At 37.1% G+C, this 18,902-nt stretch overlaps 1 protein-coding gene across 2 annotated transcripts; it reads left to right on the top strand.

Moving 5' to 3' along the window:
• Window positions 1-2,338: 2,338 nt before the first annotated feature.
• On the top strand, window positions 2,339-18,584 carry LOC308679082 (epididymal sperm-binding protein 1-like). Of its 2 annotated transcripts, XM_081346328.1 has the most exons (10): window positions 2,339-2,365; window positions 5,534-5,663; window positions 9,196-9,360; window positions 10,139-10,306; window positions 10,928-11,092; window positions 12,163-12,327; window positions 12,540-12,704; window positions 14,991-15,128; window positions 16,546-16,702; window positions 18,449-18,584. In XM_081346328.1, the coding sequence occupies exons 2-9, from the start codon at window positions 5,627-5,629 to the stop codon at window positions 16,680-16,682; spliced, it is 1,140 nt and encodes a 379-aa protein (XP_081202454.1). In that variant the 5' UTR covers window positions 2,339-2,365; window positions 5,534-5,626; the 3' UTR covers window positions 16,683-16,702; window positions 18,449-18,584. The 2 variants fall into 2 exon arrangements, with proteins under 2 accessions (XP_081202454.1, XP_081202453.1); XM_081346327.1 differs by lacking the exons at window positions 2,339-2,365; window positions 5,534-5,663 and adding an exon at window positions 5,933-6,045.
• Window positions 18,585-18,902: the final 318 nt, after the last annotated feature.

Genomic DNA, 18,902 nt, shown 5'->3' with positions numbered 1-18,902 from the left:
AGGGACTTCCAAAATGTTATGAGACAACTCAAGGATTTGTAGCACAGAATGAAAGTGACTATTTTACTGAATATTTTCTAGGGGAAAGTGTATTTTTAAGAAACTTTTAAGTGTGGGGCTTTGTTTTCTTCACAACTCAAAGCATGTTCCTCAAGAAATGGAGAATGTGAATAATGAACAATGAAATACTCATGGGAAATAATTAGCATGACTTCAATCATTTCTGTGTTACTCAAAAAGAAACTAGATACTTGGATACTTGGGAGGTAATCTGGGTCAGAAATGTTAAATTTATTCAGGCTCAAACTTTAAGAGAAAATTTTTATAAAATGTTTTATAGATGGCATTTGGATCCCAAAAAGTTGTCTAATATGTATCCTAACCTACAGTCTAAATGCTGGAGATGTGGTAGTTTAGATGCTACTTATTTTCATATGTGGTGGACCTGCAGAAATATAAAAGCTTTTTGGATTAAAATTTGGTGGAACATTCAAAAGATTTTTAAGAGAAAGATAAAGTTTTCTCCACAATTGTTTTTATTGGGTATTGTTGTAGATTGTGATACCAAAGAAATCAATTTGATGTTGAACTTGATAACAGCAGCACGGTTACTGGTGGGACAATATTGGAAGAAGGATAGTTTGCCTACTATAGAAGAATGGGTACTTAAGGTATCGAATCTTGCAGAAATGTCTAAGATTTCTGCTTATTTGAAGGATTATTCGCAAGAAAGATATATTTCAGTTTGGAGGAGATAGATAGATTATATTCAGAATAAATATGGGACTAAAAAGTTCCATTTAGCTTATGAGTAGATTTTAGATTTTTATTAACTTTAGTATTAGTATTGATTATATTTTTGTTTAAGTTATTATTATTATGTTTTTATGTATCAATGTTAAGGGGGAGTTAAAGCACATTATGAATTTGGTTAATTTTATAATGGATAATTTTAGTTAGAATATGATTATTATATTTATGACCCTGTATTCAGCTCTGGGAAGTGGGGGGGTGGGGGTGGTTTGGGGCGGGTGGGTTTTGGGGATGTTTTGTAAAAATTTTTTTGTAAAACTCTTTAATAAAAAAAGAAAAGAAACTAGAACATGAAATATGAACTTGGTGGCACTCCATATTCCTACTTCCTTTATTTCAGGACATCAACAATTTTATGAGGAGGGGAGGGAATGTTTCCTGGTGAAACTGGCCTATCAGAGCAACCTGGTCTACTCAAATATAAGACAGAGCATACTGCTTCCGCTTTTGCCTTTCCGCCCCAATCTAGGAGCCTTCACAGGCAGTCACTTCTGCGACAAACTATTTCTGTGTTAAATTTAAATTTACCAACAAAGAATTAAAAGGACACTAGTATAGCTGTTTATTGAGAAGGAATGAAAACACATGCATGATGTCATTGTTATGTCAGTGTACTGAACTGCATGCTGACATCAGATATTGTGATATAGTACATCAGTGGCACGCTACACATTTCTCATGTGTAGTCATTTTTAAAAAATCATGGTTTGCTGTGGAAACAGTTGTTTCAGAATATTGTGGCTGATATATCAATGCTTGCTTCATCAAAAGTGAATTATGTTAAATAAAACTGAGGAAATATCAGGCAAAAAGCTGAAAAATTTTATATTAAACAAGGTATTATATGTATTGGAGAGAAAGAAGCACACAGTAGAAATCACTGCATCCTTATATATGTATGCATGATATATTTATTGAGCGAGTGGGATAAATTGTCCATCGCTCAGCAAAGATCTAACTTATATGGAGTCCTCTCCAAGGCTAGTTGCTTTCTTGCAGATGTTTAATTACCAAACTAGGTAAAATCATCACTTCTAGAAGCAACCAAACTCAGAGGGCACCAAGGACTCTACAATTCACCCTTCAGGTACAAATATTCTCTTCTATCAGTCCAACTAATTCTTATTCCTATCAATATGTACAGTATAGGACAACTAGCATACAAACATCCATCCAAACTTTTAAAAAAACTAAAAGAAGTCCAAGCAGGATATCTGCGTGTGATCTCTCTTCCAGGCACTTAATAAATCCACTGCATGAATGGAATGACTGTGTGCTTTGGTGTACATTCTTCTATCTTCAGATAATTGAATGCTTGGACCAGGAGTTACTTTACTGCAAGGATAATTCTGATTAATTTCCTTCTTTTTTGTATTTTAAATATCAGGCCCTGGTGAGATTATGGAAAGTCCACCATGCATTTTCCCATTCATCTATCAGGGAAAGCTTTACCAAAATTGTACTGCAGATGGGCGGAGAGATGGGAAGTTCTGGTGTGCAACAACCCAGAATTATGATGTTGATAGGAAACTGAAGCTCTGCCAAGATTTAGGTAAAGAAATTAAATGTTACAAGAAAAAAATAGAAGGGCATAATAAAATATATAAGGGAATATGTTTGAATTGAATGACTAAGGGATATTTGAAGCATAGTTTTGCACATTCTATATGTAAACCAGAAAATGGAATCATGCCTTTGATGCTGCTCATTATCTGTCAAGAGGTAACTGAATATGAGCAACTGCTTTGGGGTTAATGCTTACCATCAACAGTGTCATTCTACAGCTTCTACAAGAACTCCTAAGTATCTAGACTTCTGGTCTTGCATCGTAATGACATGGCCAAGGGATTGTGGGGCTCCGCACCTCACGGCTGGTTTCGCTCTGCCAGGGGACCCTAAATGGTTTAAAGTTGCCCCGGAGGGGCATCGAAGGAGCCCCCCCGAAGAACATGGAATAACGGTGGTCAATCTGTTTGATCTGGGGGAAGCCATCCAAATTGACAGGAGAAAGGCTAGCTACACCTCAGTGACTAGCCCAAATTACTGGTAGCCGAAGTCCAAAAGTACTAACCAGAACAACTGCGAAGTGTGCTTGGAACTGGGTGAGAATATCAATCTTCTCTCTTCTATTTTGTAACTGATTTCCTGGAAAAGATCCCCAAGAAGCAAAAAATTTTCCGAAAGTGAGAAGGGAGGGACAGCATCCCCACCCTTCCATAGATGGAAGAGGCAATTTAATTTTTATGGGGGACAGAAGTATATTGAAATGAAGTTAATACTACTACAGTCTGGATAATTCCGAAAATTATAAAAACTGTTAAGATTCCACATCTGGAAAAGTATTGATGAAATTACAAGAAAATAATTGTTTGTTTTAAAAGTTGGAAAATGAATAGCTACTGACATCTAATGGAGGATTAGAGCATAGAACAACAGCTGCATTGACTCAGAAATTGGCAAGATGCCCAGAAATAAAGAACAACTTGTTCCTTTGAATCTCAGTGACTTCTAGCCAAATAAAAAACAGCTGGGAACAGAGGAAAGAAAATACACTGGGGCACCTACTACAGAGTGAGAACTATATTTGTTTTAAAAACTACTGACCTGGGATTGTAAATACTTACTGAGCTGTGATTTCTAAGCTCAAGAATTATTTGCAGAGAAAGAAAAACCTTGATTTTTGGCTAATCTTTTAGGGGGGAATTTACTGGAAAGTTCTTAGGTGGTTAAACATTCTGGACTGCAAATTTGGCTGACTAATTGTGAGACCACTGAACAGAAGAACCATTATAAAATAGTGCTTTTAGTGGTGCTTTGACAATTGTAAACACACTGGATTATGAAAACCATATATAAAGATAAGAACTATATAAGATTTGGTGTTTGGATTTTAAGATTGACTGGTTTGATAAGGCTAATCAGAGACTATGGTACTGGTGAAAGACTATTTGGAGGGGGAGATAAAATGGATGTGACATACCTATCTAAAAGTGGCAGGAAACCACACCTAATGTTTCCGTCTGAACGTCCCAGCCTGGAAGATCAGAGATCTGCAGCAGCAATACTCCAAGACAAGGCAAATACTTTCCAGGGGAAAATGTATGCAGTACTGTGACAGATTCAAATGACAATTGTTTCAAATCATGATGAGACTAAAAACAACTTGATGACATAAATGAGCACACCTTTAACCTAAACTTACAATTAAAAACTCAGAAAATGATAACAAGGAATGAATAAAGAAATCAGATAACAGAACACAAACCAGAGGACAGTGACCCAAAGAGGGGAGCTATAAATGAAGAGAACCACAGTTTAATACAAACAAAAGAAAACTTGCAAGATTTTGCTGCAGCAGTGGAAATGGAAACAATATTTTATTTTTCAGGGCTTCAAAAACAAACTTGAAGATAAGAAAGAAGATCTAACAAAATGGATTACAGACCAGCCAGAAGAATCATTACAGTCTGGGAGACAAAAAACGCACATCCTACCTAACTTGTCTTTCCTATTCCCAACAACATTCACAAAAATACAGGAAGAATCCCCTGGCAAGCTGAACACACTGACTTGGAAAGCTACTTGGCAAACGAAGAAGGCTAGAGTTAGATTCAAGAGATTTGATGCAACTTACCAGATGGCATACTATATGATTAAACACTTGTTTGGATATGTTTAAAACAATAGATAAATTACGGATATAAAGGGGCCCTGCAGTAAGAGGGATAAGATATATAACTAATATAGTATTTTTTATAATATATGAAATATAAAAATATTGGGATGGGGTGTGTGTGAATGAAAAGTTTGGATATTTAAAGGTAATTAACTTTGAGAAAATTATGACTGATAAGAATGGTTGGAATACAGAGGGGAAATTAAGCTTAAATAAGAATCTTGAAAACAGGACATATAGTGACTTAATAAGATGACTTTTACAAATACAATTGAAACATAGGCTGATCAGAAAGGATGATACGGTATATGATATGCTGATGTTACTGTTATTTGTACAAACACAAGAAAAATGTTTATTTCCAACCTTGTATGCAATGAAAGTATTAAGTACATTTGTTTAATGTTGACAGAAGGAGAGTACTAGTGAAAAAAGAGAAGATCAAGGAAATATATCATTAATTGATTGATTATGAAATTATAGTAATTAATTATTATTGTTTTTTAAATATACAAATCCAGACAACATGCTGTTCACTAAGCTCTAAAGATTGTTATTGTAAAAAATCAATAAAATATATATTTTTAAAAAACTCCTAAGAATCTGAAGCACATTCTAATAAGAATTTGCTCATATTCAAAATCCCTCAGTAGATCTCCATAGGAATATGGCAAGAGGGAGGGAGAGAGAGAGAGAGAGAGGGAGGGAGGGGGAGAGGCAAAAATGTAACTTGGAGGGTATGGTAAGCCCAAAAGGTAGGTAGATGTCAAATAGGGCAATAGAAAATGTCCCTGTTGCTCCATCAGAATGTCACCTTGGACTAAGGGTGGGGAGCTAGTTTTAATACAAACAGTAAATTGTACAATAATATCTGGTTACCAATATGTTTCTAATAAGGATGAAATGAGCAACATGGTGATTCCTGGTAATTAATGTAACTGAAAACATCCCACGGGATATGTACTGGATAAAAATGACAAAGTCATTTACAACTCCGTACCAGGAGGCATGACATAAAGTAATATATGTGTCTTTCTGCTCTAGGAATTTCAGAAAAGATGGGCTGTATATACCATTCTCCCCTTCATGGATTACTGCCTTGTCGTGGCGAAGGGGCTTGCATAATTCAATGAAGCTATGAGCTATGCCGTGCAGGGCCACCCAAGACAGAAAGGTCATAGCAGAGAGTTCTGACAAAACGTGATCCACTGGAGAAGGAAATGGCAACCCACTTCAGTATCTTTGCCATGAAAACCCTATGGACAGTACCAAAAGGCAAAATGATATGACACTGGAAGATGAGCCCCTCAGGTCGGAAGGCGTCCAATATGCTACTGGGGAAGAGCAGAGGGCTAGTACTAGTAGCGCCAGAAAGAATGAAGCGACTGGGCCAAAGCCGAAAGGACGCTCAGCTGTGGATGTGTCTGGTGGTGAAAGGAAAGTCCGATGCTGTAAAGATTTTTTCTCCATAGGAACCTGGAATGTAAGATCCATGAATCAAGGAAAACTGGACGTGGTCAAACAAGAGATGACAAGACTGAACATTGACATCTTAGGTATCAGCGAACTAAAATGGACAGGAATGGGTGAATTTAGTTCAGATGACCATCAGGTATACTACTGCGGGCAAGAATCCCTCAGAAGAAATGGAGTAGCCTTCATAGTCAATAAAAGAGTAGGAAAAGCAATACTGGGATACAATCCTCAAAATGACAGAATGATCTCAGTTCGAATCCTACAGCATCTTATAGAACTAACACCAAAAAATGATGTCCTTATCATCATGGGGGATTGGAATGCTAAAGTAGGAAGCCAAAAGATAACCGGAATAACAGGCAAGTTTGGCCTTGGAGTACAAAATGAAGCAGGGCACAAGCTGATAGAATTTTGTCAAGAGAATACGATGGTCATAGCAAACACTCTTTTCCAACAACCCAAGAGACGGCTCTACACATGGACATCACCAGACGGTCAACACAGAAATCAGATAGACTATATGCTCTGCAGCCAAAGATGGAGAAGCTCTATACAGTCAGTAAAAACAAGACCAGGAGCTGACTGTGGCTCAGACTATGAGCTTCTCATTGCAAAGTTTAGGCTTAAACTGAAGAAAGTAGGGAAAAGCACCAGGCCAGTCAGGTATGAATTAAATCATATCCCCGTTGAATATACAGTAGAGGTGACAAATAGATTTAAGGAATTAGATCTGATAGACAGGGTGCCTGAAGAACTATGGACAGAGGTTCGCAACATTGTACAAGAGGTAGCAACCAAAACCATCCCAAAGAAAAAGAAATGCAAGAAAGCAAAATGGCTGTCTGAGGAAGCTTTGCAAATAGCTGAGGAAAGGAGGGAAGCAAAAGGCAAGGGAGAAAAAGAAAGATACGCCCAATTGAATGCAGAATTCCAGAGAATAGCTAGAAGAGATAAGAATGCCTTCTTAAATGAACAGTGCAAAGAAATAGAAGAAAACAATAGAATAGGGAGGACCAGAGATCTTTTCCAGAAAATTGGAGAGATGAAGGGAATGTTTCATGCAAAAATGGGCATGATAAAGGACCAAAATGGCAGGGACCTAACAGAGGCAGAAGAGATTAAGAAGAGATGGCAAAGTTACACAGAAGAACTATACAAGAATGAGCTTAACGTCCCTGATAATCACAATGAGGTGGTCACTGACCTCGAGCCAGACATCCTAGAATGTGAAGTGAAATGGGCCTTAGGAAAGCTGAGCAACAACAAAGCTAGTGGAGGTGACAGTATTCCAGCTTGAGCTATTCAAAATCTTAAAAGATGATGCAGTAAAAGTGCTACACTCAATTTGCCAGCAAATTTGGAAAACTCAACAGTGGCCACAGGATTGGAAAAGGTCAGTTTACATTCCAATTCCAAAGAAAGGCAGTGCCAAAGAATGTTCAAACTATCGCACCATTGCACTCATTTCACATGCTAGTAAAGTTATGCTTAAAATCCTACAAGCTAGACTTCAGCAGTATGTGGATTGAGAACTACCAGAAGTGCAGGCAGGATTTCGAAGAGGCAGAGGAACTAGAGATCAAATTGCCAACATATGCTGGATCATGGAGAAAGCTAGAGAGTTCCAGAAAAACATCTACTTTTGCTTCATTGACTATGCTAAAGCCTTTGATTGTGTGGATCATAACAAACTGTGGCAAGTTCTTAAACAGATGGGAGTACCAGACCATCTTATTTATCTCTTGAGAAACCTATATGTGGGCCAAGAAGCAACAGTGAGAACTGGACACGGAACCACTGATTGGTTCAAAATTGGGAAAGGAGTCCGGCAAGGCTGTATACTGTCACCCTGCCTATTTAACTTATATGCAGAGCACATCATGAGAAAGGCAGGGCTAGATGAATCAAAAGTTGGAATTAAGATTGCCGGAAGAAATATCAACAACCTAAGATATGCAGATGATACCACTCTAATGGCAGAAAGTGAAGAACTAAAGAGCCTCGTGTTACGTGTGAAGAAGGAGAGTGCAAAACCTGGGTTGAAACTTAACATTAAGAAAACCAAGATCATGGCATCCGGCCCTCTCAATTCCTGGCAAATAGATGGGGAAGAAATGGAGGTAGTGACAGATTTTATTTTCCTGGGCTCCAAGATCACTGCAGATGGGGACTATAGCCAAGAAATTAAAAGACGCTTGCTCCTGGGGAGGAAAGCCATGGCAAATCTAGACAGCACACTAAAAAGCAGAGACATCACCCTGTCAACAAAAGTGCGTATAGTCAAGGCTATGGTCTTCCCAGTTGCAATGTATGGCAGTGAAAGCTGGACCATAAGAAAGGCTGAGCGCCAAAGCATTGAGGCCTTTGAACTATGGTCCTGGAGAAGACTCCTGCGAGTCCCTTGGACTGCAAGGTGATCAAACTGGTCAGTCCTAGAGGAGATCAACCCTGACTGCTCTTTAGAAGGCCAGATCCTGAAGCTAAAACTCAAATACTTTGGCCACCTAATGAGAAGGAAGGACTCACTGGAGAAGAGCCTAATGCTGGGAAAGATTGAGGGCAATAGAAGAAGGGGACGACAGAGAATGAGGTGGCTGGATGGAGTCACTGAAGCAGTAGGCGTGAGCTTAAATGGACTCCAGCAGATGGTAGAGGACAGGAAGGCCTGGAGGAACGTTGTCCATAGGGTCGTGATGGGTCGGACACGACTTCGCAGCTAACAACAACAACAACAATATACCATTCTGATAATATCTGTTTAAAAGTGATATTTTTAAGAATGAATGACAGGATATGTCCCTGGACCAGCCCAGGAACACAGTACCCATTTCCCCCCCACAAAATTTCTAAATATCAAATACTGAATATCTTTCTTCCTCTTGTCCTATCCCCTCCACTGGATAACTGGGATAGAAAAAACTGAAAAAGAATAGCTAGAGGATGCATGGATGGATGAATGGGGCCCATAAAGGATATCTTGTCTAGGGTCCTTCCAGTCCCAGCAATAATATAATTAATACTTACTTATGCTGTTTTGGGTAAATTCTTACTTGCCTGAGGTAGAAATAAGGGAGAAAAATGAATGTTTGAAAGCATGTGAGCAGACCATTTCAATAGTGGACATTGCTGTTTGGTTTTATTTATGACTTTTTGTGGAATCTATGTTGGCATTCACTATTGATAGGAATGGATCACATATCCTTGTATTCACTTTTTTGTTTAAAATCCAGGGCCAGAAACAAAGATACAAAGCCCATCATGCATCTTCCCATTCATCTTCAAGGAAAAAGTCTACAGTACATGCACTAATGAAGGCATGAGTGATGGGAAATTCTGGTGTGCCACCACCACCAGCTATGATGTAGATAAAAAATGGACATACTGTAATGACACAGGTAGGAAAAGAACATCAAATAACTTTACAAGATAAGTTCAAATAAAAATAAAGATTGGTGAATGAGTAAATAAGAATAATCCTTGTAATTGTCAAGTAAAATAAAAAGAAGTGTTTTTACATCAAAATACAGTTAGTACACTTTTTCTTTCAAAAATGCATTTTCAATGAAGATTTTGATTTCTTTTAAATCAAAAATGTGTGCAAAAATCGGCACTAATTTTTATGTTAATTTAGTAGTGCTACATGCTAAATTGCTTGGCTTTCCTGTGTGACAGAGATATTAACATCAGAGGTGCACTACTGTAATTCTTTGTAATCCTTTTCTCTAGGAGAACACATCATTTCGTCATGTGATTAGCTATATTACTGTCTAAGCAGGAGTGTACAAAATGCAGTCAGCAACATCCATTTCATGATTGTATTTTGCATATGGAAGGTTCTAATGGACAAACTGGGTATCTTAAACTGCAGATACTTATAGTATTACATATATCTGAAGTCCCTTCAGATAATGGGTAGTGGCTTTGTCTTTTGGATGTAGTTCTTAAGAAGCTGTACAAGTTTGGGTCTTGACCTGATAGAATTTGCATGACCGTGATCTAAGGATTGTGGGATATAGTCCAATTTCTGTAGAGTAAAATGGGTAAAGCATTGTCAAATAAAGCAACTGTAATTAAAACTCTATAAAAAAGAACTTCTATTTCTGAAAATAAGCAAATAATATGTTGGAAATTGTTGTTTTGCAATAATTATGAATTCTTCTTTCCTACTATCAGGACCTGATGAGAATGTGGAAAGTCTACCTTGTGTCTTTCCATTTGTCTTCAGGAACCAAGTTTATACCGGCTGTACTACAAATGGCCGAACTGATGGAAGATATTGGTGTGCCACCAGCAGTAACTATGATATTGACAAGATGTGGAGGTTCTGTTCAGAGGAATCAGGTGCTTTCATGAGAAATGAATTAAATGCCATTCCACTGGCAAAAGTCGCTGGTTTTGCCTTGCTAGATAAGATTTTGCCAAATAAATTCTACTCTCTGATTTCATGGACTCCTCTTAGAAATATTCTGGTATTTTGGAGGTATAGGAAATGGGGGAAGAAATGTTAGGGCACTATGCAGTAACTACAATCGTATCTGTTTTACATAATAGAGCTTAAGATGGGAGTAGCCAACTTGATGTCCTCCAAATATTTTGAATCTCATCCACCATCAATCTCATACATTTACTAATGACTAATGATAAGAGACTGAGAGAATTGGAACCCAAAATGTCTGGTGTTAACAGCTGGCATACACCTGGTATGGAAGGAGCTCTGTATAAATATTATTTCTATCCACACAGAGTTTATTCCTAACAAACATGATGCAATTTGTCCTTTTAATGGCCATCAAAGCAAGTTGCTTTTGCAAGAGATGGGGTACATTCCAGTTGGGGCTTACATCTTACTACCCTTCAACAAAGACATATGTAGAGTCTGCTGCCATGTTTTTAGTATGATGAGCATAATAAAACAAGGATATTTTTCATATTTTAAATATTTCTATGATTTTTTTTCATTAGGGCCAGATCCAAACGTTGAAGATCCAGTATGTGTCTTCCCATTCATCTACAAAGATAAATTATATACAACATGTACTTCAGATGGCATGAGTAATGGAAAATGCTGGTGTGCAACTACTAGTAACTATGATGTAGATATGAAATGGACATATTGTAATATCACAGGTAGGACAGCAGCAGCAGCAAAATACTACTACTACTATTAATTACAACAACAACGTTTTTTGGATATAACTTATAATACTGATAGGCAACATCAACAGTTATAAATGGAAAAATAATATCAATTTTTAAATAATTTAAAAATAATTTTTAAAATCTAGCCCTCTGGACAGTAGGTGTCAGTGGCTCCACATTTGTTTTTTAAGAGTCAATATAGTGTGGTGCTTAAAATGCTGGGGTAGGAACAGGAATATTATGTTAATTCTCTTGCAGGCCAACCTATCTCATAGAATTGTTGTGGAGGAAAATAGGTGACAGGAATGCCTCCTACTTTGAGTTGCTAAGTGAAAGCAGGATATATCTTTATTAAATGCATAAGAATCAAATTACAGCAGTTTTTTGGGTAGCCTTTATCTCATTTCTCTCACTTCAGAGATCCTTCTCACAGGGTAATTAGTAGATAGAAGTCCTTACAGAGGAGTGGAGGGGAACAAAAAATATTGGGACAAAGAGGCAAAAAACAAACATTCTAATGTCCTTGATTGCATTTCCAATGTCCTTGATTTTAATTCACAAAATCCTCAGCAAACTCCATTATTTGAGAAGAATCACATCTTATTTGAAAATACAAGATTGGGCAGTTAATTTAGGATGAAGGGCTGCTTCTCTAATTAGCAAAATGTACACCTCATGATTCTAAGTGAGAAATAACCTTTTGAACCTCTTTGCAAGAAAGGCACCCAGGTTGTCTACTGATGAGACCTTTCTTTATTGTCTTCTTTTTTTCTTTTCCAAAATTAATACATTTACCTTTGAAAAATAAAGAAGAGACTAGAGGCATTGCCACTCAAAGATTCCGATCCCTTAGGAAGCACCAAATCCAGAGCACTGAAAGTATTGGAAATCAATGTATTTCTGGTCTAACAGGCAGTTGAAATTGCAGCAAACTTTTTCCTTCAGATTTTGTTTTCATTTCTTGATATAGTATTTTATTCTCTCTACACGACACTCACAATTTTATGTTATTCCTTCAAATCCAGTGAGTATTTTTCCATTGTGGTTTTAAAATCCAGATCCAGATCCGAGGATAGATGGTCCAACTTGTGTTTTCCCGTTCATCTACAATGGCAATTCCTATAGCACATGCATCAGTAATGGTATGAGGGATGGGAAGAAGTGGTGTGCCACTACTAGCAACTATGATGTGGATAAAAAATGGATGTGCTGCAATGACACAGGTACAAAAAGAGTAATGGAGGTGTTTTACTTGGCCTAGAAAAAAGAGAGCTATTTTTGAAAATCCTGAATGACAAAGATTCTAGAGTTGAACAATGGAAGGCGCTCTGTCACAACAAACCCACTTTCATTTTCGTTCTTACACTTTGCATGTCCTTCTCTTAAATTTTACTTTTTTTACTTTTCTTCTTCTCCCTTTTTTTCTTTAATGCAGGGCCAGGCACAACTGAGGAAACCCCCAAATGTATCTTTCCGTTCACTTACAATGGTAAGAGCTACAATAGCTGTACAACAGATGGACGAGAAGATGATAAACTCTGGTGTGCCATCACCAAGAACTATGATGTAGATGAAAGGCTGACTTTTTGTACCATCACAAGTAAGAGAATGAAAAGAAACAGTGAAGAGAAGCAACTTTTTTGACTGACTGATTGTCACTCATGAGAATTCTAAGTTCGTATTCACTCAAAAACATTGGGAATTGGTATTGGATGGTGTAATTTTGTTTTCATACAGTGATTACATTTCTTGCATATGTCATTTGTGAAGTGATATATATATATATATTCTCCTTGCCAAAATAAATCCTCTTTTCATTTCTGGGGATAGCCAGGGCTTGCATAAACTCTGTTATCTATTCAGAATGAAAATACACGAGATAAAGATCCTATGTCTTTTACCAAAATACTCTTAACTATAATTTGAGAAGTGTGTTTAGTAAAGCAATGCATTTGATGTATTACTCATCATGATTCTTCCCAATATCCTTGAAATGGACTCTCGTTTTTTTCTCGTCATTTGTGATGAGTTCTCAAAAGGATTTGTACTGTCTCAGCTGTGCTGTAATTGGCTCCCTCAACATCTCACCACATATCTGTAACAAACATAATGCAAAACTTCTTTATGAAATTTATGAAATTCTAACCTGCTATGGGGTGTCTCTGACTAAGAAAAGTGAACTCTCACGGACAGTGAAGATGAGGAAAAGCACATTTCACTCCATAATGTCTAGTATGGCATGAATGAAGAAACAGAAGAGCAACCTGTAATTTGACTGCAACACATATTTCACATTGACAAATCTAGTTAGATTGTTAGCTGATTGAATAATGTTTTAATTTATTCAAGAGCGTTCCTGACCTTTCTAAGTTTCCTGAAATGAAGTCTACTACTAGCACTATAAAGTGGGTTAGGACGTTGAGCTTGTTGATCAGATGGTCGGCAGTTTGGCGGGTCGAATCCCAAGTGCCGCGTAACAGAGTGAGCGCCTGTTACTCGTCCCAGCTTCTGCCAAGCTAGCAGTTCAAAAGCATGTAAAAAATGCAAGTAGAAAAATAGGGACCACTACGATGGGAAGGTAACAGCGTTCTGTGCGCCTTTGGCATCTAGTCATGCCGGCCACATGACCACGGAGACGTCCTCGGACAAGCGCTGGCTCTTCGGCTTTGAAACAGAGATGAGCACTGCCCCCTAGAGTTGGAAACAACTAGCACACATGTGCGGGGGAACCTTTACCTTTACCTTTACCAGCACTATACAGGAGATGGTGGGCAGGGAGACTGAAGCTGAGAAAAAGCTATAGTTTTAAGAAAACTTTCTGAAGCTAAAAGCATCTAGATATAATGATCTACAGTTGCCAGAACTACTGCCCACTTGGACCATGGTGACTTGGTATTGTAGGTATTGTAATCTGGCAGAACTGGAGGGGATCAGATTGAAAAACCTTTTCTCATCTTGCCTTATTCATTGCTGCCATATGATTCAAAGAGAGACATTTCTTGATTATAGACAACTTTTTATCCATAATGTAAATGAGATTCTTTAGGGATGGACTCGTTGCATATAAAGTCTGCAGATACTCCTTTAGCGGGGGATAGTTGCTGATTGCCATAGAATGACTAAAATGAATGGACCATCATTTTTTTATATAGGTATTTCTTTTAGTCTTTGCTAGTTAGTCTTTTAGTCTTTGCTAGTTAGTGTTCTCTGTTGCCACCTTGTGGTAACTGATTTTTAAAAATCTTGTTCTACTTTAATTAAATGGTTTTCACCAAGAAGATGAAATTCTGTCAGAGAAAATAAATTCAGATTAACAGCTGCATTAGACATCCCAGCATTAGGGGACCACAATAAGATTCATCAATGTCAGAAGACTTGCTATGGGAAGCTGAGTGGTTACATTTACCACATATCCTAATCACTCAGTTGTGCATAATCTTGGAAAATGGAAAACTTTTAACAGTTGCTTTTCTGTTTCTCCCTTGCCACAGATAAGCTCCACAGTTGTGTAAATTAATGCATGAAGTGATGTAATCTACAGACTTTACAGATTAACATTTAGATATAAATTTAAGATATTTGTGGCCTTTACATCAACATTCTTCTTGGATGTTCCATAGAAATTGGTTAAAAACAGAAGCACACTATATACAGTATTTCATCTCAAAATAAAGATTTCAATAAAGAATTCAAATTTCTTCATCTCTGCTGTTACCCTGGACTAAAACAGAACTTTCTTATAAAGAATTCAGAATATTAATCAGAATTTGTTTCCAAAGCTGCATTTCGCAGAACTCACATGATTTATTAAAGTGAAGACTTTCAAATAAATACTGATTGCCCCTTTGTCTTCTTTTATCTTTTTTTTTTTTAAAAAAAAATTCAGAAACAGGCTGTGTCTTTCCCTTCATCTATAAAGGAAAACCATATGAAAGCTGTACCAACATGGATCAGATTGAAGGAAAAGCTTGGTGTGCCACCACTCCGGACTACAAAAGTGGTTTGAAATGGAGATTATGCAATGGTGAGTCAAATGGCAGTGCTGTGAAATTATTATTATGTTTTTCATGTTATATCCAACTATGACTTTCCTATCATCAAGAGATTTAAAATATGCTTTTATATATATTTGCTTTTTTAAAAATAAAAATGTTATTTTTTCCTAACAGATTACACATTATCTGTACTGAATCACCAATTTATGTATTCCTGTTTTCATATACACTCACTGCCAGTTTGTACATTTTAGCACTTCCAATCATATTTAAATCTACACTTTCACTTTCCTGCATGTATTCTTCATCTCCTTTCCACATAATCAGATCATTTTCATTATGTCCTTCCCTTTTTCTTCAATTTTACATACAATATATGGTTTTTTTAAAAAAAATACAGAAGTTGTATTGCTTGTATACAATTAAATATAAGACATTTCTCCTTCACTTTTAAGAGTTTGAATGAACATTCTGCATTTAAATACTGATACTCTTCAACTTATAAACTTGAGTCTTCCCATCACAGTCATAAATCATGACAATTGTATAGAGGTTCACGCACATGACCAATCCAATTTTATGACCTTTTTTTGGAAGTGGTCACTGCCTTGGTGGATCAGTGGGCTAATGCCTCCTTAAGTAATACCAGCTGCCTGCAATTAGTGCAGGTTTGAGTCCCACCAGGCTCAAGGTTGACTCAGCCTTCCATCATTCCGAGGTAGGTAAAATGAGGACCCAGATTGTTGGGGGCAATAAGCTGACTTTGTAATAATGCCGCTTGGGGGTGGGGGCGAAAGCCCTAATATACATATACATAGAATGAAGGCTATTGCTAAGCACATTGATTTGTGCTTTAGATTGTAAGCTGCCTTGAGTCTTCAGAGAAGGGCGGGATATAAATGGGATTAAAAAACAACAACAAATGGCATGGTTGTTAATCAAACCAATTGTTTGCTATGGGCCAATTTTGCTGAAAACTGGAAGTAAATGTCAATTTTTTGCAAAAGCATTGTAAAATGTGGTCATGTGACTGCAATATGCTGAAATATGAAAACTGGTTGCCAAGCACTTGACATAGGTCGTGTTACTGCTGGTATTAGTGGCGATGGCTGTCAGAAGTTCAAATCTGGCTTGGAAGTACTCCTAGGGAGGTCCATTGTAACTTTGAACAGTTGCTAAGCAACCAGTCCTAAATCATGAATTATCTGTATGATCTTATACCAAATCTTTTGTGATTTGAATTGACTATCAGTACAAGTGGGTAGAGGTAAGAAGACTGAAGGAACATTGAATTATACTAGTTTTTATTTTTGAATTTGTACCCTCTACATTTTGGAGATGGCTTATACTGTAAATTGTTGTCTGAATTCTTCATTTTGTACAGGAGGAAGAAATGTAGACCAAGCAAATAAAAAACCCCATTTTTTAATTCTTCTTTCCATTTAGAAGCAGATTGTGTCTTTCCTTTTATCTTTCGTGGCCAGTCATATGGCAACTGTACCAGTGATGGGCGTGCTGATAACAAACGATGGTGTTCCCTCACCGGCAATGCTGATGTCAATCCTAGTTGGCTTCTGTGCTGAATTGGACTAAAGAATTTCAGGTGGGGATGGAGAAAGTTTTCATCAGATGGGCATGGACAGGGGAAGGGACCAAAGTTATCTTCCTCTTGGCAGTTTCTGACATTCATTGCACTTCTGTTGTCAGATGATTTTCTACCTGTTGGAGATGCACCTTTTATCTGTGAACATCCTGCTATACTAGTGGATTTGATACCATGGGTCTGTAGTGGAAAATAAATTTCCCATTCATTTGCATAGTGCCTATGTTTTTGAAATCAATTTCACATGCCATTTTTTGGAAGGATTAGAGCAAGATTATAGAGACAATGTTCCTGAGGCTGCCTGTATTTCCCATGGAAAATCTGGAGCAGTTTCTGAGCATGCAGCCTTCTTGCCATTAATTTTTAGCCCTGTTACTAAAGCATGATGAAATTGGCAGTTTCTGAGTTAATGACTTAATTTTTGCAGTCATGCAATATTCTTTTCCTTCACTGGAAAGAAAGGGGAAGTGTAGATGACAAAAAAGAAGAAAATTTGCAGGAGAACAGAGAAAATAGTTGAGCTATATGAAACACAAGAGAGAACAATCATTTTACTTGAACCACACAAGAGCAATTAGGTAACAGTAAAGAGATATGTGAATCCTGAGAAAGCAAGGAAGAATAACACTTCACAGTTTTCCCAACATGCATGTAAGGCCTCATATTATCTTATCTCACAAAGAAATTGGATCATTTACAAATAAGTTTAAAAGAAAATTGCTTCATATTGAGATAAAAGGAACCTAAAGGTTGTATGAAAATAGAACCCTGCTAAGAAGGACATCACACAGATTTCCAGAAATCTAAAAAATTTAAATAAAAAGCAATGACATCATTCTAACAGTTGACTGCTTTTAGGGTGGCAACTTGTTAAATAGGCTGTTTTGATTAGAGAGTGCAGAAATATTTCTTGGTATGGTTTCTAAACTGGTTTGAACATGCAACTTCAGCATTTCCCCAGACATGCTAGAATAGCAGAAAGACATTCAGCCTATTTTATGCTTCTTCTGCCCTTGGCCTTCATTGGCTGATTGGCTAATTCCCACATTTGAACAAGCCAGACTCCTTTCATCGTTCTTCCAGTTTGAGGACTGATTAGGATGGAAGAGCTACACTCTTCTAATATACTGTGCTTATAACACACTGATCGTGATTTTGGTTTTGATCTTCTCCCTTCTCCTTATAGATCTTTCTTATAAAAGACTGGTAAAGAGTGACTTTAGAAATGTAGATGCTATTTAGTGGTTGCATATTATTAATGTAGGTAGGGGAATAGGAGGTAAACAGTTATGAAACACTGTTTTTAACAGGAATTTAATGAGGTGAAGGAATTATACAATAAACTTCATGAGTGTATGCAATTGCTTTCATTGTAGCATTAGTTAATGAATAGTCTGACCATAAATAACCCAAAGTTATGAGTAGAAATCTCCTAGTCAAAGCATATCCTGGGTGAGATGAGCTGTTTGGGATTCTTTCATTGAAAATGCCAAGGATTACATTTGACAACTTCAACTTCCAACATCTTCTGCCCTGGGGCTTGATAATATAATTTTACAGTGCATTTCACTGAAAAAGCTATATTTTGTCTTGTATATAAAATGTTAATAAATTTTATCTTATACTTCCTGGTCTGTCCTGAATTAGCCATCTACTGTCTGCCAGTGAACTCTGTATAGAGTTGACACATTACAATGACACACTGACTGACTGCATATTCCTTTGTATTTTGGGTTGTCTTTTCAGCTCATGTCCTCAAAGGTAGACCAGCTGATCACCAGGGCTTGCTGAAACTTTTCAACGGCCAGGATCAATATACTAAAGAAGTTGACTTTTCTTTGTTTTTATGAATTCTAGATCTGGAAATAAAAATTTTCTGTAACTCTCTGGGGCAATTATTATTATTATTTGCTTGTAACTGCCATGTGATGGTAGCAGAGAAACATATGCATTCCCTAATCAATATATTTCAGACCTTTTGACCAGACCAGAAAACAGGCACCATAAGGACTACTTGGGAATTCTGTTGTTAAAGATCTTAATAGCAGAAAGCCTGATATTTTTCCACTGGCTCTTCTTATACTAAAGAGAGTCAAGGTGAATGTTTACCTTGCATTTATTTTTCAAAGTTAGCTCTTTCTCTAAGGAGTGTAGTAATACTCATCACAATCCCCATCTGTGAAAAGGTCAGTTGCACAAC

This window comes from Vipera berus, assembly GCF_964194415.1.
Source record: "Vipera berus genome assembly, chromosome: Z".
In the NCBI taxonomy this organism is placed as follows: domain Eukaryota; kingdom Metazoa; phylum Chordata; class Lepidosauria; order Squamata; family Viperidae; genus Vipera; species Vipera berus.
Note: the sequence above shows the minus strand (reverse complement) of the source record. Positions and strands in the feature narration are given on the sequence as shown.